Here is a 23,688-nt window from a genome sequence, read left to right as displayed (position 1 = left end):
ACGATTGTAATGAAGAAGAAACAGAAAGAAAAAAAGGTGAAAAACTCTATTGACTGACTGCGATTGCGTAAGAAGTACGCTTGAGAAAGTTTTATTGAATTAGCACTATCACTCCGCGTCGTACGTACCATAAAGAATGTATAATTTAAATTATGATACGGAACAACGCCCCTTTTGTTAATAAACCCTCGACGAAACAAATTCGGTTCAAGGGCAAAAATGAATCTTAAAGATTACTTACCATGTATGAGAACGTGGCAAATTGCTAGGTGATCCCCATTTTTCGATGGTGAAAAGTTGGGGACCGTTACTACCGTATAATTCTTTAAACCCATTCATTGGCACCCTAGACGTCCCCGTCACAAATTGTAGCAGACGCGATCTCATTTCGTTACTAAAAGATAATACCACCTAAGAAAGAAAGAAATAAACGATACACCAGCAATTTAACGACTGATAACAACGATTTGTCAAGAAATATATATTGGTAATAAAAGACAAATTTAATACCAATATATTGCCCGAGTATGACAAAGTGGTTCGCGACCTCTTATTAGGCCTAGTCAAATATTTATGAGTATATAGTTTCTAGCGTTAATCCTTCACTTAGCAGCTCTTACTTTCGCAATTTCTACGCACAGTAACTGTTACTAGGTAAATTGTAGTAGAAAAAATCTCTGTATTACTGCATGCGCAAATTATTCAGGTGAAAAACTAGAGCCTAAAACCTGCTTCTTTTACTCAGTGAATATACGATACTAAGCTTGCTTCCCATTTGAGTAGCAGAAATTGCATGTTGTCGATTGCGCTTTTGTTTTATCGCTAAGCGAGAAGCAGCATTTGTCCACTGTGGTTTTGCGTAGCGTTTTATACGTTCCCGCTTAATAATAATAATAATCTAGGCTTTGTCTATGAAGGGATGTCCACACTAAGCCTTTGGCTTGTTTACAGGTGGGCCCCTTTACAATGCATAGGAGGGTGGTGGCTAACCCCCATGCCCCCACAGCTAACCTACAGCGCCCTATACTAACTATTACCGTTAACCTCTGCAAGTTTTGATGGAAAGGAGAAACCGGGTTAGACCGCGGAGGAAAACACCTTTAACAAGCGGGGAGAGAACAAGTTGGGAAACCAAAATAAAACTTTCCGAGTCGAGGCGAGGGCTATCTACCCACCCACTTCAGAAGTTCTTTAAAAATTAAATATAATTGTTATTAATTATTTTAATCGTCAGTAATTTTCCTTAATTCTAGCAGGGATAGTTTTAAGAAACTTTATTCCTAAAATCATTTTAAACATAGCTATTGTTGATGTTTGAATTCTAGCGTATGTCTCTTTAACAATTTTTGTAAATTTAAGGTAAATAAGACGATTGATTCACAATAAATGATAAATGATAAGAAAACCCGCAATTGTGTGAACCGATGGTGGAAGCCCTGCCATTGGGAGGCTAGACGTTTCTCGTAACCCTAGCCGATCGCCGCGTATATCTTAAACCTAACGATAAGCCAATATTGCTTTCTGTGAACTGCGAACGCGGTGACAGACACACACACACTGACACGTCCAGTGTAATACCTCCCCAAGACGTCATTGTCACTTGGAGAGGTAATAAAACGCTTACAACTAAACATAATTCACCCACGAAACAATATACCACTTTCAAGAGTCAAGAGTAAAATCGTATCTCTTGCTTGACCATCTCGTTCTCTTGAAGCATAGCGCGGCTCCAGTGGATCCCCTACAAGTTGACTTTCCTTAAGAACTCCAGTTTTGGCTTGGAAAAGCTAGAGCCTTTTGTGGGCGGGATTTATACGTATAAATCCCACCCACTAGCCTTTGACAAGCCAAACCCGGAGTTTAGAAGGAAAGTCCCCTTGTAGGGGATCCATTGGAGCCGCGCTATGCTTTAAAACGGAACATCTGGTATGTGGATCCAAAGACATTAGAAATGGCTTCAAATATCATTGGGTCCACACACGAGGTGTTCAGTTTCCACCCTATTTCACGCAAACGATACAGCGGTCCTCTTTTATAAAAGATGTAATTGAAATGGGTAGAAAGATGGTTACTTACTCTCCAAAACCACTGAATGACAATATGATTAGGATGATATCCTCCTTTGTACACTGTATTCTGTTTCCAATCCCTAACGTCAATCTTGCCTATTCCGCACATAAGTAATTCTAGTTCATTTTCATCAAACACTTTGATGAGATGTAAAGGAACCATGTCATTAAAGCCTTCCAGAAAAGCGTTCATCTGAGGTTGAACACGTGACACAAATCGCCATTGAATGACTAATCTAAGATGTGGTAAAACATATTCGCATTAAAACACCGTTGCAAATAATTTCAATTTTGGGAGTCTTAAGGACTATTTCCAATGATTTTTGAATGCTAAGAGTTAGTTAAAGGGACTACGAAGAAGCTATCGGCGGGCAAGTAAAATTTATTTGAAATACGTCACAGGCACCACGTGACAACATACAAAGACTCCACATAGAGTGGGACTGGACACCTAGTCCTTGTTTTTCGCGAGATTGCAGCGCCAATTCCCCGAAGTGCTTGTTTTCGAAATAAAACGAACTAAGCTTCTTTGAACCACGCCTCTCCTCGGTCACGTGACTCTGACGTATTTCAAATAATTTTTACCCACCCACCCACCGATGCCTGCTTTACAGTTCCTTTAAACATGTGATTGTTTTTTATTTTCCACCAATGAATATTCACACTAAGCCTGTGGCTTGTTTACAGGTGGGTGCCATTACAATGTATAGAGGCGTGTTGGCTAGCCCCTAAGCCACAGCTAACCGCCAATGTCCTACACTAAAGCAAGTAGTCCACTTAGCCTTGCGAAACCGTATCGTTACCGTTTTAAGTTCGTATATCATCCGAATGAGGGCGCCCATTACCTAAGTCCAAAAGCATCGTTCAAGAAACGTTATCAGATGGCGTTCTGTTCGTAGTTGGATACGCGCCGTTACGTAAACGATACGGTTTCACAAGGCTTAGTGGACTACATGCTTAACTGTTGCCATTAACCTCAGCAACGTTTTGTTAAGATTATAATTTGAAGAATATTATATTTATAATTAAACTCTTCAGGAAATGACATTTTATAACATAGTTATTGTAAAATGCAATGTTGCAGTTTCCGTAAACCCACAACATTCCCTTAAGGGCCCATTTTAATATTCTTGGACTGCCCATGTTTGCTATAACCTGTGGCAAATCGATTAAAACAACAAGTTGGGAAAACCAAAATATTACCTCTCCGAGTCAAGACGACTACTTACAAACTTATTTAGCCAGATATGGAAATGTTTCTTAAGTTAAAATTTATGAAATATTAAAGCAGTATACAAAGCATAGCAAATTTACTGTAAATCAGACGACATTTTACATCCAATAATGATATACTTGTACACATTAAAATCATCCGATGGGGGAAAAACGGGAAATGAAGAGATAAAACTTTGGAGGGATATTACCTTTACGTGTTTGTAAAGGCCCAATTTTCTACTCCTCAACTGTATGCCCTCTATGTTCAAAGCCATATTCACAACAGGGTTGGCATGTAAACACTATCCTCTCGTTTCACCTCAACGATTTTCTTAGTTTAACAACATGACTGTTAACGTTACATAACACCAAAGCTTATTTGTGGCTACACACACTGAAAGTAAATGCGTACCATAAAAAGCATGAAAACACGAAGCTATTATCCGATTACGATCAGACCTTTCACTGGTCTGGGCTGCGTTCAGCAGAGCTCACCAAAAAAGACAGCGGATTTTGGAAATGTTTACCGGTGAGCTCTGTCGTCATAGCTTTTCTCCGGTCATCGGCGTTTTATAAATGACGCTAGCGCAATAAAGCGTGCAAGGTACCAAGGCTTAACAAAAATTGTAGGATAACATATTTATAGAGATAGATAACAACTTTTATAATTAAAATTAGAAAATAACATATCTCTTAAAATTCTCCGGTGATCAACTGGTTTCACGCCAATTAAATAGCTATAGTCCCATAAAGTTATTTGTATTAATTCCTCCATGGTTTTTTCGCCAAGCTGAGAACTACGCGTTTTACGTCACGTTATCCAAAAAGCCGACTATTTTCTTTGAAGACCGCGCTAGCTCAGCGCTAAGCACCGTGACGTCAAAATTCAAAAGCAAAATCCCGTTATGTAGGACACTGCTAACAGCGCTGGGCTCTGCTGAACGCGGCCCAGATTTCCACCATGATTATAAAATCTAAGCCTAATTATTTATAAGTGTATTTAACTTTCGGCTTACTCTGAACCGTTAATGTCTCTGCATACAGAAACGAAAAACCAAACCCAAACGTTTACTTTTTGGTTCACTAGGCCTATTGACAAATAAAAGTTCATTTGACTAACATAGCAGCGTTGTGCTTGTATTCACTGTGACTTTAGAAAGGATTATGCTATAAACAGATGTAGTATAGCTTAAGTAATATATAAACATCCATTTTAAATAATAATATTAAACAAAATCTTTGGAATATCAAAATGAAACGGAGCTTTAAAGCTACAAAAGTACTAAATGCATCATAATTACGAAAAATATTTCCACATATTCATTTTATATTATGGAAAACGGGAATATTAAGGTTCTGTATGATTTCTTTACACATCGAAACAAAACGAACTTCTAACGCAGCGCACTAGTGTTACAACGGACGGACACATATAGACAAACACATAGACTGCTGTTTTACCCTTTCCGTATTAATTTTGAGTTGAGAGACATGATTATCTTAAATATTAAAATAAATATAATTAATATTAAATATTTTCTTCGATAGTTGTTCGCCTTATTGAGCGTTACATCGTTTTGAAAAAGAACAATTAAACATTCTTGAGAGACTTGACTAATATTGGCGTTTGAAATGAAGCATACGCCGGTTGCTTCGCCTTCATCAAATAGGTAGTATATAAGGGTGTCGAATCGCAGCTATGGATAAGAACAGCGCAATTGCGTGAACCTTTGGTGGAAGCCCCACCATTGGGAGGCCGGACGTTTCTCGTAACCCTGGCCGATCGCCGCGTATGTCTTAACCTTAAGGAGTAGAAGCCAGGTGTACAGACTGGTGTCCATGTGGGATGGACAAAAACAAAGACCAGAAGATGGTGGTGTTAGAAGCCAGGTGTACAGACTGGTGTCCATGTGGGATGGACAAAAACAAAGACCAGAAGATGGTGGTGTTAGAAGCCAGGTGTACAGACTGGTGTCATGTGGGATGGACAAAAACAAAGACCAGCAGATGGTGGTGTTAGATGCCAGGTGTACAAACTGGTGTTCATGTGGGATGGACAAAAACAAAGACCAGAAAATGATGGTGATAGAAGCCAGTAAGTACAGACTGGTGTCTATGTGGAATGGACAAAGACCACAAAATGGTGGTGTTTGAAGCCAATAAGTACAGATTGGTATTCATGTAGAATAGACAATTGACTAGTCAGATGAAGTAATAGTGGCCAGTTGATTTGTGGATAGATTCAAGTTTTGAAATTTCCGGGAACTGTGAATACGGTCCGGAAATAGCGAACACATTTGCTTCAATTCGGAAACTGCGAACACGGTCCCCTGGGGTGTAAGTCAATAACAACAGACAGACACACACACACACACACACACACAAACACACCCACACACACCCACACACACACACACAGACACGTCGAAATTAGAACCTCTCCGTGACATACGTCACTCGGAGAGGTAAAAAATGGTTGTCTTGCCATTTTATTCTTCAGGGTTGCCACAACTTGAATTTTCAGACATAAATAAATACCCCAACTTTCCAGGCTTGTGAAGTGAAGAAATCCCTTTCCAACTAAATTCCAATCCTTCACATTACCCTGATTTAGTTAAAATTCATAAAATTCCCTGGCTATTTACCGGTATTTTCCTAAAACTTTTTGTTTGTGCCCTAAAAACACCTTCATTCACTAAAATCGAATTCACAGACTTTTAAGCTAATTTTAAAATTTCCTGACTTTCTCCTGGACCTTTCGGCCTATTTCCAAATTTCCCGACTTTCTCCTGAACCTTTCGGCCTATTTCCAAATTTCCCGACTTTCTCCTGGACCTTTCGGCCTATTTCCAAATTTCCCGACTTTCTCCTGGACCTTTCGGCCTATTTCCAAATTTCCCGACTTTCTCCTGGACCTTTCGGCCTATTTCCAAATTTCCCGACTTTCTCCTGGACCTTTCGGCCTATTTCCAAATTTCCCGACTTTCTCCTGGACCTTTCGGCCTATTTCCAAATTTCCTGACTTTCTCCTGGACCTTTTGGCCTATTTCCAAATTTCCCGACTTTCTCCTGGACCTTTCGGCCTATTTCCAAATTTCCCGACTTTCTCCTGGACCTTTCGGCCTATTTCCAAATTTCCTGACTTTCTCCTGGACCTTTTGGCCTATTTCCAAATTTCCTGACTTTCTCTTGGACCTTTTGGCCTATTTCCAAATTTCCTGACTTTCTCCTGGACCTTTCGGCCTATTTCCAAATTTCCCGACTTTCTCCTGGACCTTTCGGCCTATTTCCAAATTTCCCGACTTTCTCCTGGACCTTTCGGCCTATTTCCAAATTTCCTGACTTTCTCCTGGACCTTTTGGTCTATTTCTAAAAAATGTCCTGACTTTCTCCTGGACCTTTTGGCCTATTTCTAAAAAAATTCCCGACTTTCTCCTGGATCTTTAGGCCCAATTCTAAATTTCCAGACTTTCTCCTGACCTAGGTTTTCCCTAACCTGTTGCAGGCTCGTTTAATATTAATTTACTTTGTAACTAATTTACTTATATTTACATTTCAACCTCAATATACAGGGTATCCTCCCTTACAGTCGTCTACTGGTCCAAAATAATAGTAAATAATAATCGTTTTACTTACTCTATATATTCCATTTTATTTTCCTGAGTGACTGGTAAGTTGGCGCCATCTTCTTTGAGATCCCTCTGTTGCATTTGGCCAAAAAAGTCTTCATCAACGGAGAACCGAAGATCGAGATCAGCTGGATCATTTTCCATAATCCACAGCAACGAATGATAATATTCAAAGTCCTAAGGTATATAAATACAAGCTTTAATTTCGCCTGATTTAAGGGTCATAAGAATTTAAAGTTATTTCACACTTACCACAGATTCCATGTCACGAAGCACAATTGGCTTTCCCAACATCATTTTGTAAAATGGCCGGATGAAAAAGGCTGAAAAAATGAATAGGGTAAATATTGGAGATTACTTTTTAATAGTATTGGTTCATTTGAGCGGAGGGATGTTTCAAGAATCTCACGAAGATATGCATAGGGAAAATATGATCATGACTGTCATCGGAAGTCATTTACGGAGAGAGGGATTTTGTTTTGACATAGCTAACTCGATCACGTTTGTGAGAGTGTTAGCTGTGGTTTCGATCACTGTCTAGGCCGTATTCTTTAAAGGCGTCGCACAGGTTTACAACGAGTGATCAGTTGTCGCACAGGTTTGCAACGAGTGATAATTTGACACTTATCACCAAGTGATAATCACGTGAAATCAAGTAATATTTAAATAAATGGTCGACGTGATTCGTTCACGAAAATAAAGTAAATACAAGGTTCATACAACTTCTGGAAAACAAATTTCCCTGAGATTTCCAGGTTTTTTCCCATATATTTCCATGAATTTTCCAGGTTTTTCCCCGTATATGGAGTATCCAATGGAGCAAATGTTAACGAAGGAGGGGGGGGGCAAATAGGACTATAACATACTCAAAGGACATCCCCGTATCTCTAATATAACCAGAGTCATGAGCCTCCAAATATAGTGTAATGTTAATCCTATGGACGGAATATTCACGAACATTTTGCTTAATTACTCGGCCCCTGTTTGTCGTAGCCCTAAGTTTTTAGTACTGTTGGAAAGAGGACAAATAGGGTTATAACATACTCAAAGGACATCCCCGTATCTCTAATTGAACCAGAGTTATGAGCCTCCAAGGTATACTGTAATGTTAATCCTATGGAGGGGGGTATGTTTATGAACATTTGGCTTAATTACTCGGCCCCTGTTTGACGCTAATTTCCCTAGTTTCCCTGATTTTGACTAAATATTCGAAATTTCCCTGAATTTTCCCTGAGGTTTTTGTCAACTATTTATTTCCCTGTTTTCCAGGTTTGTATGAACCCTGAAATAGCTGGATTATATTGGGGTCATTTTTGGCATTAATTGGAGGTCTGTTTTTGAGTAAGTGTGATACAAATCTCAAATCAGTAAGTACCATTCAGGACTCTAAACAAGTTTCCCGACAACAACAGCAAAAGAATGAACGTTTCATATACATACCATCAAGTAGTTTGCCATGGTAAACTGCCATCCCAGCAACCCGGCCGATAAACTTAAAATAGGACAGATGATCTTCATTGCACATTCCAGAGGCAGGATTAATTTGAAGCGTGTAATTATCCCTAAAACATTCGGAGAATAATAGATAACAAGAATTAAAAACTAACATCGTGTTAATCTGGGCTGCTCCATTCAGGAAAAGTTTTTTAAGTGCACCAGGAGCAGTTGGTGCAATCCAAAGTAAAACGTCATAAACCAAAAGTGGCTGTTCACAAATTATACTATGCAGAGATTTGGTTACACTAGAAGTATATAATACGTCCCTTCGAGAGAAGTGTACCACAAAGCGGCTTGTAAATGTAAAGTCATTCTTCCCAACATCATTTTACATTTGGAGCAAGGTTACTAAACCGAATCACATTCCCTCATCATTACCCCATCAGGGTTCATACAACTTTTGGAAAACAAATTTCCCTGAGATTTCTAGGTTTTTCCCCATATACTTCCCTGAATTTTCCAGGTTTTCCCGTATATAGAGTATCCTATAGAGCAAATGTTAACGGAGGAGGGGGGGGGGCAAATGGGACTATTACATAATCAAAGGACATCCCCGTATCTCTAGTAGAACCAAAGTTATGAGCCTCCAAAGTATAGAGTAATTTCTTTCCCATACATTGCAACGTCATAACCATCTATCTCTTACCTTAGAGATATCCCCCTTCTGGGGGCAAATAGTATTCTCTCTTACAAAGTTGCCCCCAACGTTGGGGATACACAGTTCACTCCCCCTCTCTACCGAAATTACTCTATAGTGTAATGTTAACCCTATGGAGGGGGGAATGTTTATGAACATTTTGTTTAATTACTCGGCCCCGGTTTGACGCAAATTTCCCTGATTTCCCTGAATTTTACTTAAAATTAGAAATTTCCCTGAATTTTCCATGAGGTTTTTGTCAACTATTTATTTCCCTGATTTTTCCAGGCTTTCCAGGTTTGTATGAACCCTGCCTATTAGCGTTTAACTATTTGGCAAGACGCATGCGCTTGTTGATTGTCAAGACAATCAAGGTTTGTGGGTTGATTGTTGGGGATTTAGTGCCAAACAATTATAGAATTCACCCCCAGCAAAGTGAGCCTGGGAAGAATGACGTTACATAACTTAAGTATTAAGAGGATATAGAGTGTCATCCTTCTTTTATCCCCTTACTAGCTGTTATTCCCGCGGCGTCGCTCGCGTGTAATAAGAACTTCCATCAAAACGTTATAAAGAAAGGGTAGATCTTACTGATGAGTAATATTTTTGTAGCACCCTAGGAGCGAAGGCACTCGGCGTTGCCCGTCAGCCCGTCGGGATGCATTTTTTATTACTTTTCTCGCGGACATTATTACACAAATAAGGGTTTTTAAGTTTTTGGCCGCCATTTAAAAAGATGGCAACAAATCGAGCCCGAAGGACAATTCAGCCCGTCTATAGGTTAAAGGAAACCAGTGTACTAAATTTTTGTGAAATCGGTTGAAACGCGCGGACTTTGTTGCGTAGAGAAGACTTTTTTACATTTCTGGGCGCCATTTTTTAAGATGGCGGCGGATTGGGGGGAAATCTTTCTTAGTACGCGCCTACTACTTACGAGTAACGTTCCTGCAAATTTTCAGCCTTCTAGGGCAAGCGGTTTGGGCTGGGCGTTGATTATCAGTCAGTTAGGACTTTGATTTATATAGATATAGATGGATACACATACTGGCCCATTTTTACACCTTACGTAATTTATGAACAAGCCGCCCATAAGCCTCAAGAGTCAAGAATAATAATCGAACTTACACGGCAGAATACTCGAACAAGCCGTAATAAGGGTTGAACATTTCCCTGGACAGGAGAAAGAACCATTCCCTAGAAGCACCACCGTAATCCAAGACTTCCTCTCCTTCAAATTCAACCCATAATTTAGTTTTCAAAACGTCAATTCGTGGAACATTCAGAATGATTCGGAAAGAATCTTCCAGTATATTAGCCCGATTGATTTTGATCTCAAATTTGTTTGCTACGTTTGCGGGTTTCGGTAATTTCGATTTCAAGTACTCGTATTTTCTTCGATAGTCTCGAGAATATGGCACCGCCTAAATTGAAACAAACAACAAGAGAAATAATAATTTTCAAATCATCAAATTCCAAGATGAATTCCCAAACATTTTTAGAACAGCCAAAAGTTGTCAACGTTAAAGGGAGGGTGAAGTAGAAAATCAAGTGATTTTTAATCGATTCTTCAACCAATTTTAAGACCAGTCTGCATAGTGAAACATTCAGGAAATACTTCCTATGCAGGCTGGTCAGGGTTCATACAACTTTTGGAAAACAAATTTCCCTGAGATTTCCAAGGGTTTTTCCCCATATACTTCCCTGAATTTTCCAGGTTTTTCCCGTATATGGAGTAATGTTAACGAAGGAGGGGAGGGGGGCAAATATGACTATTACATAATCAAAGGACATCCCCGTATCTCTTAATATAACCACAGTTATGAGCCTCCAAAGTATTTTGTAATGTTAATCCTATAGAGGGAATGTTCACGAACATTTTGCTTAATAACTCAGTCCCTGTTTGACGAAAGCCCAAGTTTACAGTATTGTTGGATAAGGGGAAATTTGACTATAACATACTCAAAGGACATTCCCGTATCTCTAATATAACCAGAGTTATAAGCCTCCAAATTATGGTGTAATGTTAATCCTATGGAGGGTGGTATGTTTACGAACATTTTGCTTAATTACTCTAGGCCCCCGTTTGACGCAAATTTCCCTGAATTTTACTAAAAATTCGAAATTTCCCTGAATTTTCCCTGAGGTTTTTGTCAACTATTTATTTCCCTGTTTTCCAGGTTTGTATGAACCCTGCTGGTCTTATAATTAGTAGATAAAAAATTACTTGATTTTCCACTTCACCCTCCCTTTAACTGCGTATTTTTATTAATAATATAATTTTAATTTGTTATAAATCAACTCTTCAGGTTGGGTTTTAAAAGTACAGGGTGTCCTAAAAACGGTCTTAAGACCAAAGTAAAGTGGGTTCTATGGCTGATTTTTAGTCGAAAGTGTTCTATGATATTTTGCAGTAACGCCCAACATAAACATTCGGTGCAAGATTACTAAACCGAACCACATACGCAAAAAATATTTTTCTCATTATTATTCTATTAGCGTTTAGTTATTTTCACTTTCATACTGGCAGGGATAGATTTAATTTTAGAAGTAGGAATGGAGAATGGAGTAATGTGGGCGTGCGCCAAAGTCCCTGACCCCCTTCCACGGGACGGGAGTGGGGGTATGAAAGAAGAGGCGGGTCATAGCGACAGAGGTAAAAAGGAATTACGTATTTTTTGCCGTCTCAGTCAGCAACGTCATCGAAACGTAATTTAAGTGAGCCAAAAAGATAATTTAACTTTTCGTTACGTGTTGGGGGGAGGGGCTCTATACTGGGTGGTCTATACTAACCGTTCTCCATTCCTACTTCTAAAATTAAATCTATCCATGATGATGGGTAACAAACACTTGGCTGACTGCACCACGCTAATTGGGTTCAAGCTAAGAGTGAGGGGGGAAACTAAATATTTTTTAAACAATTAAAACTTTACTCACAGGTCCAGCGATATTTGGATTGTTGAGTCTTGGGTCTTCCCACTGAGTTGTTCTTGTATCTATATTAAAATTAATGTTCCTTATAGAAAAAATAAGAAGTTTTTATGGGATTCTAAAGGAGAAAAAATTAGGCTAAATAGGATAATAAAGGAACCCTTCTAAATCATCGTGGATGGGTCCCGAAACGCGGCATTTTACGGGACAGATCCCAAAATGCAGTATTTTACAGGATAGATCCCATTTTTTAGGATATTTAAAGTAATCATTTAGGATAGACCAATCAATACCATAGGATTTTAGAGGCTAATTCATGAAATTATAGAAGAATATAGGATAGGTCCAAAATTATAGGAATTTTAAGGATAGGTCAATCAATACCATAGGATTTTAGAGGCTAATTCATGAAATTATAGGAGAATATGCGATAGGTCCAAAATTATAGGAATTTTAAGGACAATCCATGAAATTATAGGAGAATATAGGACAGGTCCAAAATTATAGAAATTTTAAGGACAATTCATGAAATTATAGGAGAATATAGGATAGGTCCAAAATTACAGGAATTTTAAGGACAATTCATGAAATTTTAGGAAAATATAGCATAGGCCCAAAATTATAGGATTTTAAAGGACAATTCATGAAATTATAGGAGAATATAGCATAGGCCCAAAATTATAGGATTTTAAAGGACAATTCATAAAATTATAGGAGAATATAGGATTTTAAAGGACAATTCATGAAATTATAGGAGAATATAGGCTAGGCCCAAAAATACAGGATATTTCATGAAATTATAGGAGAATATAGGCTAGGCCCAAAAATACAGGATATTTCATGAAATTATAGATGGAAAATGTAGGATTTAAGAGTAATTAAAGGACCACTGGGAGCTCGGCCCTGGACCAACGTGTTAAGTTAATTAAGTTACATAAAAAACAAACTTACTGTGGTCAATAAAAAATATTCGTCCATCAGTATGAACCCGTTCTTCCCACCCTTCCTAAATAATTAAAATTCAGCTTTAATATGATCGAATTCTGCGCAATTCCTGTGTTAATTCAAAATTACCGGTAATGGACCCAAGTCATCTACACTATTAGTTTGAGGTTTATTAGCGACATTTTCCTGATTTGGAACAGAACTGGGTTTCCCCGTTCTTGGGTCAACCTGGAATGAATAAATGTGTTTTGAATCCAGATTAGGGATCAAATAGTTCGATAAAAAATGTTTCGCAAGTCACGTTGACTGGAGAATTGATGAATGAAAGAAGATCAAAACCAGTCTAAATTACGAAGCCTTTTCGGTTCTTGCATAAGTTTATGAGATATCAGGGAGGAGTATGATACTTCCTAATGCTAGAGGCTTACAGAGAGCTAGTTCGAGAACGACAAGCTAGAATTGAAGTCCTACACTAGGTTAATTTTGCAGTTCGGGCTAGCAGACGCCACTAAACCAATGGCGGCATGCGCAGTAGTAATAATAATAATAATAATAATAATCTAAGCTTTGCCTATGAAGGGATTTCCACACTAAGCCTTTGGCTTGTTTACAGGTGGGTCCCTCTACAATGCATAGAGGGGTGGTGGCTAGCCCCTATGCCACAGCTAACCGACAGCGCCCTATACTAACTATTAGTCTATTACCGTTAACCTCTGCAAGTTTTGATGGAAAGGAGAAACCGGGTTAGACCGCGGAGGAAAACTCCTTTTAACAAGCGGGGAGAGAACTTGCAAACTCTACGCAGGATTTGTTCCCAGATTTTCACCCGCTGCCACAGTCCGGGATCCCACCCGGGATCCTCTTGCTGCGAGGCGAAAGCGCTAACCGCTACGCCACCCCACTAGTCGTTTTTATGACTAATTAAATGCTAATTATTTTGTAAGAGAGATCATTTCCCTATTTTTTTAAATATTATTCAGTGTATATTTAAAAAAAGGCCGTTCTTTTAAGGTATAATTTAATGTTATCTGAACTGTTCCATTAAGTATTTTTTTTTTGATGCCCAAATGGATTTAAAAATGGTTGCCTCGCCATGCCATTCTCCCGGTTCTTTGAAACTTCAATATAATATAATCTGATGACACTATAATTATTTACCCAAGTTGTTGTTTTGGTGGTATGATCAATAAAGAAGACCCTCCCATTGGGCGCAACCTGCATGGTCCAGCCTGCCGGTAATCCTTCTGTTGTTATTTGCATATTTGCGATCTGGTCGGGTAGGTTCAGACTAGCCTGAAGATAAAAGAAAAAAATAATGTGAAGCTAATAATTTAAATCCTTGACTTATCTGTAAAATTCCCCACAAATTTGTAAATCCTTGAGTACAATCACCAAAATATTGAATGATAAATAGGTAGACTAGGCCTAGATATTTTATTGTTTGTCTCAGGTCAATAACGGGTGATTATTTGTCATGCATGTCAGATATCTCATAGGTTTACAAGGATTTATAATATGACACTTATCAAAAAGTTATGGCGGAGCCTCCGAGATGATCTAGGCCCGTGCGTGTCGATTTTTATGTGGGGAAATATCCAGTTTCATAGAGGAAATATCTTCACTCAATATGTGCACTAGATGGCGCTTTTATTACAGTTGCGAATTGGGGCTTCCATAAATTGTCGTTGTTGATATTTTAGGGGCCAATTATAAAAATTTTATGAAAGAGAATGGTTTCACCCTTAAATTAACGTAATTGTTTTAATCGCTATTTATTTTTTATTGAATCTTTAGGTTAGATTGTGTGGACAACAAAATTAATTATGATATTTTAACATTGTGGTTTTTTAGTAAAACAAAACTTCTTGAAGTTACTAATTCACAGTTTTATTATACCATGAGGAATATTTTTACTCCTTCGTAACCTTTCATTTCTTTAACCTTAGCTTTTTTATCCTTTACTTCTTTGGCATGATTTTTTAATAAAGGTCTTCCCAAATTTTCTAAAACGTTCTTTCTTACTATCCGCGACCTCGGCTTCACCACTCTACGTCTATGTCTTGACCTTATATTATAGCAGTCGACGGGGTCACGAGGCTGAACTTATATTTATTTTACGATAGTAAAAGCACCCCCATGAGAGAAAACACTAACTAAATTAGTTAAAAAAACATATTCATGCACGGGCCTAGATCATCTCTTAGGCTCCAGTTATGGTCACGTGAAGTCAAGTAATATTTACATAAATAATCTACGAGATTCGTACGTGAAATATAAGAAAATAGAATAAGAATCGGTTTTTTCCATAATTGGTCTTGTTTTGAGTACTAACAACATCCCCCCATTGTACAAAAATCCCTAACATTTTCCGCAATTGGCAAATTCCAGACTTTAAGCAAATGTCAGCTCCTATGGCGCCCCTAAGCTCGAAACCTCCTTCACATCTCATAAGTATTATTTATGAAAATCGGAACATTTTGAAAAACACTATTAATTACCGATACAACACTGTTTCCAAACCATTAAGGATAGCAATAGCATTACAAACTAGTCCCGAATTCTCCTGGTATATTTTCGGCTTTCTGGCCCTATGTGCTTTATCATTCTTATTGTTGTTAAGTTACTTAAAGGTTCCAGCAGTTTATAAGATATGTTCCATAAGTATGACACTAGCTATACTTCGTAAAGCTAGAGACTTATTGAGAGCTAGTTCGAGAACGACAAGCGAGAATTGAGTAACTACACTCGGTTAATTTTGCAGTTCATCTTCCTTCTCAGTCTGCGTTACTAAGCCTTTGACAGCGCCTCCCCATACGTCGCTTTCCCTCGAATCTATGACCTACGTCAATCACTTCATGACAAGCTCCAGTTTAAAACCAATAACTAACTTATGGAACATATCTTACGAACTTATGTTTCCACTTAACTCAATAACCCTAAATGTTGACTAATTAGTGTGTATAATAATTAACAAACCTCTGATTCTCTTCGTTCATGTAAAGTTTCACATCTTTGAATATTCATTATCTGAAAAATTGTTTAAATAAAAATTCAGAAAATAAAATATTATAAAAAATAATTAAGATTCATTCAAACAACAGGACAAAAATAGTCAAGTTCAGACAATTAATTTTAAGAGCTTATTTTTCGTCAGCATAAGCAGGAAAAAATATTAGTAAAAAAAAAATCAAAAAAATCTGCCTACATCACTGGAATCCTCGATTTCGGTTTCTTGCTGAACATATTCATAAAATCCCGTTAATAGAAATTGTTATTAAATTATAACAGGGTTGCCACAATCGTTTTTTTTTTACCCAAATTCTCTTGACTTTCCCAAGTTTTATATACCGACATATAAACTGTTGCCATAAATTTTCATATTCAAATTCCTAGCTGACTTCTGTCTTTTCCCCAAGTTGCTCGAAAGTTGTCAATTTCCCCGACCTCTTTGTCCCAATCCTTGATTTCCCCGACCTCTTTGTCCCAATCCTTGATTTCCCCGACCTCTTTGTCCCAATCCTTGATTTCCCCGACCTCTTTGTCCCAATCCTTGATTTCCCCGACCTCTTTGTCCCAATCCTTGATTTCCCCGACCTCTTTGCCCAATCCTTGATTTCCCCGACCTCTTTGTCCCAATCCTTAATATCCCCGACCTCTTTGTCCCATTCCTTAATATCCCCGACCTCTTTGTCCCATTCCTTAATATCCCCGACCTCTTTGTCCCATTCCTTAATATCCCCGACCTCTTTGTCCCATTCCTTAATATCCCCGACCTCTTTGTCCCATTCCTTAATATCCCCGACCTCTTTGTCCCATTCCTTAATATCCCCGACCTCTTTGTCCCATTTCCAAATTTCCCCGACCTCTTTGTCCCATTTCCAAATTTCCCCAACCATTTTGTCCCATTTCCAAATTTCCCCAACCTCTTTGTCCCATTTCCAAATTTCCCCGACCTCTTTGTCCCATTCCTTAATATCCCCGACCTCTTTGTCCCATTTCCAAATTTCCCCGACCTCTTTGTCCCATTTCCAAATTTCTCCGACCTCTTTGTCCCATTTCCAAATTTCCCCGACCTCTTTGTCCCATTTCGAAATTCCCCTGACCTTTTAGGGGCTGCTTTTCAATTCCGTGGCCATTCAAGGTTTTCCCTGATATGTAGCAACCCTGTTTTGTATACAAAAAGTAGGCTAACCCTTAAATCGAAGTGACTTACGTGATTTAACGTTTCTTCATTATCTTGAACATCATTTTCTTCACTCTGATCCATGCTGATGTGAACTCTTCTTCGGAATTCCCTGGCTGAATCCAAACTACGTTGTTGAGCGTGATCATCTAGTATGTTCGCTCTACAGACAACATTTATTAAGAATAAGAAGCTCAACCAAAACTTTAAACTACTTATATTAAAAATTATCATATCTATTTGTTTCATAGGAATTTATAGAAGAATCTAACAGTGGTATGTGAACCCTGTTTTTTCGGTTTTGAGGCGAGTCCGAGTATCAAAACTACCAACCAACTACTAAACCATTGGCGACACAGTAGTCCTCGTTTCTGAGACTAATTAAAAGCTACTAATTTTGTAATAACAGACTATTTTTATTTCAATATTTTTCCCTTTTATATTTAGAACGAGGGGGTAGACACTTGAGAACTCAGGTGTACAATATGTCTTACTATCACAGCTGAACTCTGAGTTTCGAAGGCTTTGAACTCAATGCACTGTCAAAGCTGAACTCTTTTGAACCCAGGTGTACACAGAGATCCAAGGTGTCTACCCCCTCGATTTAGAAAAAGGCCATTATTTTAAGGCATAATAATGTTATGTTAAATAAATAGAACTTTCCCTTTTAATAAAATTATACGTAAATATAGGATAGGTCTAAAAACACAGGGTTTTATCGGAAATTTTATAAAATTACATGAAAATAGATCCAAAACTAAGGGATTTCCATGTTTTTGGATAAAATTATAGGCGAGTATAGAATATAGGTCTAAAAATAGATGAATTTTAAGGTGAAACTAAAATAGGTCCAAACAGGGCCGGAAATAGGGAAAAATTCGTTTAGGACATGAGTCGAGTGACGCCCCCTTTGACTGGAAAAATTATAGGACATTGTCCACTGGAGTGTGCAAAAATACAGTCGCATCTTCATAGTCAAACCATCAAAACTATGGAAGATTTATTGGTCAAAATGTCCAGTGACCCCCTTTGATTTTAGAAAAGTTATGGGACATTTTAAAATTTTATTGGACATTGTCCAGTGTCCTGTACTTAATTCCGGCCCTGGGTCCAAACGTTTATAGGATATTTTATAAAATTATTAATTTTATAGAAACAGGGATATACAACTTTTGGAAACCCGATTTCCCAGAGTTTTCCAGGTCCCCCCTATATGAAGCATTAACAATGGGAGTGGATTTTAATAGTTGAACAACTCCTTGAGAGTGATTTTACTCAATTAAACCTCACAAATTTCCCTGAAATTTTTTGCCACCTATTTATTAGGAAACCCTATTTAAAAGTTCAGTTAGCTAATTGGACCAAGTCATCTTGCGACTTATTGCCACTTATCTAACGCCTTTACAATGCATAGAGGGGTGGTGGCTAGCCCCTATGCCACAGCTAACCTACAGCGCCCTATACTCTTCCCCGAGTCTTCCAGGTTTTTCACCCCAAATATGAAGTAATAATGATGAGAGTGGGTTTTTACAGTTGAAGCAACTCCTTGAGAGTAAATTTACTCAAACCTGACAAATTTCCCTGATTGCCCTGAAAATTTTTTGTCAACTATTTATTTCGCTCGTTGCCCTGAAAATTTTTTGTCAACTATTTATTTCCCTCGTTGCCCTGAAAATTTTTGGTCAACTATTTATTTCCCTCGTTGCCCTGAATAATTTTTGTCAACTATTTATTTCCCTCATTTCCCTGAATTTTTGCTCAACTATTTATTTCCCTAAGTTTTCCATGTTTGTATGAACTCTGAGGGCCCGTGAATGAATTGGAACTTACAAGGTTGGTCTCTCCCACTGCGTTGTCCTTGAGATATGATTTACATAATAAGTCCTGCCATTGGCATCCTGTTTCTCTTCCCATCCAGGCGGAAGCGCCGCGTTGGACGGGGTCACTGTATTAGAAGGAACCAAAACTGTTGGAGCCGGGATTTCTTCCCGCGCTCCGTTATTCATAGAATCGACTATTTCCCATCCCGTTTCAGACTCATTTTGAAGCTGATTCTCGTCAGAGTTGTTGTCATCTTCGTTGGGAAGATAACCATGATATATTTGTAATTGTCCTTTCACCCTTGACCTAGTGCTGAAATAATAAATGAGCCGTTTCAAGCTTAGTCAGCCAGCATCTTAATTTTAAAATTCTAATTCCTAGCTGATGGTTTTCCCTGACTTCTTTCGGCCTATTAATTGTACTTCTGGCTGACCTTCCTGGCCACTATTGTAAACCCCTATAACATTCCCTAAGCTTTTACGCCCATTTCCAAACTTCCTGACTTTTCCCTAACTTTTTACTCCCATTTCTAAACTACCTGCACTTTCCCTAACCTTTTCAGGTCCATTTATAAAGCCCCTGACTTTTCCCTAATCTTTTCAGGTCCATTTATAAAGCCCTGACTTTTCCCTAATCTTTTCAGGTCCATTTATAAAGCCCCTGACTTTTCCCTAATCTTTTCAGGTCCATTTATAAAGCCCCTGACTTTTCCCTAATCTTTTCAGGTCCATTTATAAAGCCCCTGACTTTTCCCCAATCTTTTCAGGTCCATTTATAAACTCCCTGACTTTTCCCCAATCTTTTCAGGTCCATTTATAAACTCCCTGACTTTTCCCTAATCTTTTCAGGTCCATTTATAAAGCCCTGACTTTTCCCTAATCTTTTCAGGTCCATTTATAAAGCCCCTTACTTTTCCCTAACCTTTTCCGGTCCATTTATAAACTCCCTGACTTTTCCCTAGCCTTTTCGGTCCATTTATAAACTCCCTGACTTTTCCCTAACCTTTTCCGGTCCATTTATAAACTCCCTGACTTTTCAGGTCCATTTCTAAACCAATATAACATTCCCTAAGCATTTACGCCCTTTTCTAAAATCGCTGACTTTTCCCTAACCTTTCCAGGTTCATTTCTAAAATCCCTGACTTTTCCAGGTTCATTTCTAAAATCCCTGACTTTTCCAGGTTCATTTCTAAAATCCCTGACTTTTCCAGGTTCATTTCTAAAATCCCTGACTTTTCCAGGTTCATTTCTAAAATCCCTGTCTTTTCCAGGTTCATTCCTAAAATCCCTGACTTTTCCCTAACCTTTTCAGGTCCATTTCTAAACTCTTATTTTTCCCTAACCTTTTTAGTCCCATTTCTAAACTCCCTAACCTTTTCAGGTCCATTTCGAAACTCCCCGACTTTTCCCTAACATTTAAGGCCCAATTCTAAACTCCATCATTTTGATTTGACCTTTCACGCCTATTTCGGAACTCCGTAACCCCTTGAGCCATAAAAAAATTCCCTAACCTTCGCAAACCTCTTTCACCCACTTCAAACTCCCACCTTTTTCCTAACGTTTTCAGAAAAGTCTATTTCTAAATTCCCCGACTTTTTCTAAACTCTTTGGACCACTTTAAAACTTCCCAGTTTTCCCTACCTGCCTTGATGTACCCTAAAAATACGCACCTTCTAGGTCGTAAAATATAATATTTATCTGGAATGGTTCGTCCAGGTTTTTCAACCGGAATTTGTGGTAACACAACTTCAATCATACCAAGGAAATCATCCCTTGTCTATCAAAATAAATAAATCATTAATTAATTAATTAATTGAGCTAAAATCAAATTAGTAATTTGAAACACACCAATCTATTTTCATCAAAGACTTCCATCACAATTCTGTGCGAATTTGGTTTAACCTGAAATAATTTCCAAAATTAGACAAATTAAAAATATACTATTTTATCGCGTTACTAACAAAAAGACTACGATCTTACCCTAAATATAAATTCTTCGTTCCATTGTGGGTCCAATGTCTAAAAAGTTAATTTAGTAAATTAACTTCATAATTAATATTAATTAATTGCGAAATAAATGCTTCAACAAGAATTTTTATTACGAGTGTGGAATATTCATAAAAGATTTTTTTAAGACTCGTTTTGAGCTAAATCTTGGAATTATCCGATAATTCAATAATTGATCACGTGGTGCTTGAAATTGTTGTTCTTTACTCAAGTTCTACAGCGCAAGAATCTTACAATGTTACACTTCATATGAAAAACAAAATCCTATGCTAAAGACAGTGTTGCCAAGGAATTTTCAGAACCAAATTCCCGGACTTCTCCAGGTTTTCCCTAACCCTTTTCTGAGATTTTCCCTGACCTTTTAGGCCGAAAGTGTACATGTTTACAGCACGTTTTAAGTGCTTATAATCAAATAAACTCTCCACATTAAGTTTTGCAATGTATTTGTTGCACCAAAATGAATAAGAAACATTTTACCTATAAATAACAGTCTAAGAGAGCATTTACTTTATAAAAACAATTCTAGACATTTTTAAGGATTGCTCTGGAGTTTTCTGTGTTAAGAGAATAGGATGAGGAGAAACTTTCATTACTCTTTCAATAAAGACTTATCCCCAGAAATTTTACCCAATAAAATCAAATTCCCTGACTTTGTAGAAACTTAAAATTCCCTGTTTTTCCCTGACCTTCTCGGGCCATTTTTAAATTCCCTGACTTTTCCCCGACCTTCTCGGGCCATTTTTAAATTCCCTGACTTTTCCCCGACCTTCTCGGGCCATTTTCAAAAATTCCCTGACTTTTCCCCGACCTTCTCGGGCCATTTTCAAAAATTCCCTGACTTTTCCCCGACCTTCTCGGGCCATTTTCAAAAATTCCCTGACTTTTCCAGGCTTTCCCTGACCCGTGGCAAATTAACCCTGAAAGACTTAACAAAAAACCGTTCTCGTAATAAAACACTTGTTCGAGCAAATAAAACGCAGGCTGCTAAGCCGAGGGAATAAAAAAAGAGAATAGAAATTGGTTTCACCTTTTTCTTGGTGGTGGTATAAACCGCGTCAATAACCGAATCATTTTCTTTATTCAATAAATCTATCCTTACATACGGATCACTGTCAAAGAAAAATTTATTCAAATCTTCGGACGGTTCAAAAATTTGGCCAGCGTCTTTATATTTGAGTGAAAAAAGCTTAATTGGCATCCATACTTGTTAGTTATAATTCCGGGCTTAAATCTAGGATCAAACGGGGTTTCTTTTTTTAAAGATAAGCAAATTGCGTAAAAAGCGCGAAAAAACACCTAGGCTACTGAAAAAACGAATAACGAAACACTCGGGACGCAACGTCACGATAACATACCTGGCTCCAAATATATCTTTCTTCGCTAGTTTATGACCAGCTACAATCTTGATTCGTAAAAGGCGACAAGGCTCATTATCCTGAAACGGTTAAATTCAATTAAAAATTACGGAATTAATTACGCAAGATGGCTGAAAACAAGTACAGTTACGATTACGTAACATCAGAAGAAGGATGAGACTAAAAGTAAAGTGCTCCAGCATTGGTAGTAGATCCTGGCACTAGTGAACAAATTTGAGCATTTTATGCCGCTTCCATCGCGCCTACACTAGAGAGAAAAAAATTGGTTCGAGTTCCAAAAATATTTCCTACCCCCTCCCCCTCAACCTAAAGCCGCGGAACACAGACGCGGGTGCTTGAATCTAGTTCGGCCGTCTACCGCCGCGAGCCTCTCACATTTTGGAGGGAAAATTCAGAAACCGTTACCAGAGGGCCAACCGTTGGTGTGTTATCAAGAATATTCACTTTCGACAAGTGAAGAATTTGGTTAGCTCAGTACTTCTAGTCTCATCTTACTTCTGGTTACATTAATACCCAAGCCTCAGAATGAAATGGATAGACAACAGTAATTGATTTTATTGGTATAGAATGATAAGATGAAAATCATGAACAAAATTTACGACTTAAACTCTTTGCCTTGATTCTATTTGAATTATAATTGAAGTTTCAGAGTTGACAATTTGAGCCCAATGCTATTTGCATGGATAAAGAACGCGCGTTGGGAAATTTGTTTTCACTCTACAGGATAGGCAACTCCCTATCTCGAGCGACAGCTTATACTGTATATACTCTGTTACAACATCGGTTGTCAGCACGCGTAAAGCTAGGTCTCAATGTAACGTAGCTTTGTACGTGCTGAAAAGAGACGAAAAACTTAAGGATCTTCAGGATCTATCCGCGAGTTTTTTAGCTCGAGTGCACGGACCTCTAGGCTTTAGTTTTAAATACGTGTAGTAGGCTGTAGGCAATTTCATACGTATTTGAAACTAAGGCCTAGAGGTCCGTGCACTCGAGCCAAAAACTCGTGGATATTTTAAATCCTGAAGATCCTGAAGTTTTTCGTCTCTTTTCAGCACGCACAAAGCTACGTTCCATAGAGAAATAGCTTTGTGCGTGTTGACAACCGAAGTTGTAACAGAGTATATACAGAATAAGCTGTCGTCCGAGATAGGGGGTTGCCTATCCTGTAGAGTGAAAACAAATTTCCTAACGCTCATTCTTTATCCATGGAAAAACCATGAAATTTCATGCATGAAAATTTGATATCTCCATATATATAACCGGTTTATTTTTTCTTTTCGTAAGATTTCGAATCATAACTAATGTTTGAAGTACGCAATAGGGACTTGGCAATTCAGGCTTAACTCCGCCCCCAGCGCCATTATGGTATGTTTTTTTAACAG

General features: G+C 38.1%; 1 protein-coding gene and 1 long non-coding RNA gene across 3 annotated transcripts in view; both read right to left on the bottom strand.

The window, feature by feature from the left end:
• Positions 1–23,688, bottom strand: part of Nedd4 (E3 ubiquitin-protein ligase Nedd4) — a 36,371-nt gene that overhangs the window by 8,800 nt on the left and 3,883 nt on the right. Inside the window, exons 3-21 of one of the 2 annotated variants that reach the window (XM_089845583.1) lie at positions 22,286–22,365; positions 22,135–22,161; positions 21,958–22,039; positions 20,904–20,942; positions 20,772–20,825; positions 20,594–20,700; positions 18,934–19,236; positions 17,134–17,266; positions 15,897–15,947; positions 14,079–14,213; positions 13,050–13,148; positions 12,927–12,981; positions 11,982–12,040; positions 10,173–10,468; positions 8,354–8,475; positions 7,166–7,236; positions 6,921–7,090; positions 2,077–2,305; positions 242–411 (exon numbers count right to left, since the gene is read on the bottom strand). In XM_089845583.1, the coding sequence (XP_089701709.1) occupies positions 242–411; positions 2,077–2,305; positions 6,921–7,090; positions 7,166–7,236; positions 8,354–8,475; positions 10,173–10,468; positions 11,982–12,040; positions 12,927–12,981; positions 13,050–13,148; positions 14,079–14,213; positions 15,897–15,947; positions 17,134–17,266; positions 18,934–19,236; positions 20,594–20,700; positions 20,772–20,825; positions 20,904–20,942; positions 21,958–22,039; positions 22,135–22,161; positions 22,286–22,365 (2,282 nt within the window). The remainder of the gene's footprint in view (positions 1–241; positions 412–2,076; positions 2,306–6,920; positions 7,091–7,165; positions 7,237–8,353; positions 8,476–10,172; positions 10,469–11,981; positions 12,041–12,926; positions 12,982–13,049; positions 13,149–14,078; positions 14,214–15,896; positions 15,948–17,133; positions 17,267–18,933; positions 19,237–20,593; positions 20,701–20,771; positions 20,826–20,903; positions 20,943–21,957; positions 22,040–22,134; positions 22,162–22,285; positions 22,366–23,688) is intronic. The other variant, XM_089845592.1, reaches the window with a different exon arrangement.
• On the bottom strand, positions 3,363–4,216 carry LOC149713114 (uncharacterized). The gene is made up of 2 exons (XR_016369011.1): positions 3,744–4,216; positions 3,363–3,678 (listed from the first exon to the last, which is right to left on the bottom strand). It is a non-coding gene; the product is annotated as an uncharacterized LOC149713114 (long non-coding RNA).

This window comes from Phalangium opilio, unplaced genomic scaffold, assembly GCF_054372755.1.
Source record: "Phalangium opilio isolate 3A_F unplaced genomic scaffold, DU_Popi_V2 ptg000009l_1, whole genome shotgun sequence".
In the NCBI taxonomy this organism is placed as follows: Eukaryota; Metazoa; Arthropoda; class Arachnida; order Opiliones; family Phalangiidae; genus Phalangium; species Phalangium opilio.
Note: the sequence above shows the minus strand (reverse complement) of the source record. Positions and strands in the feature narration are given on the sequence as shown.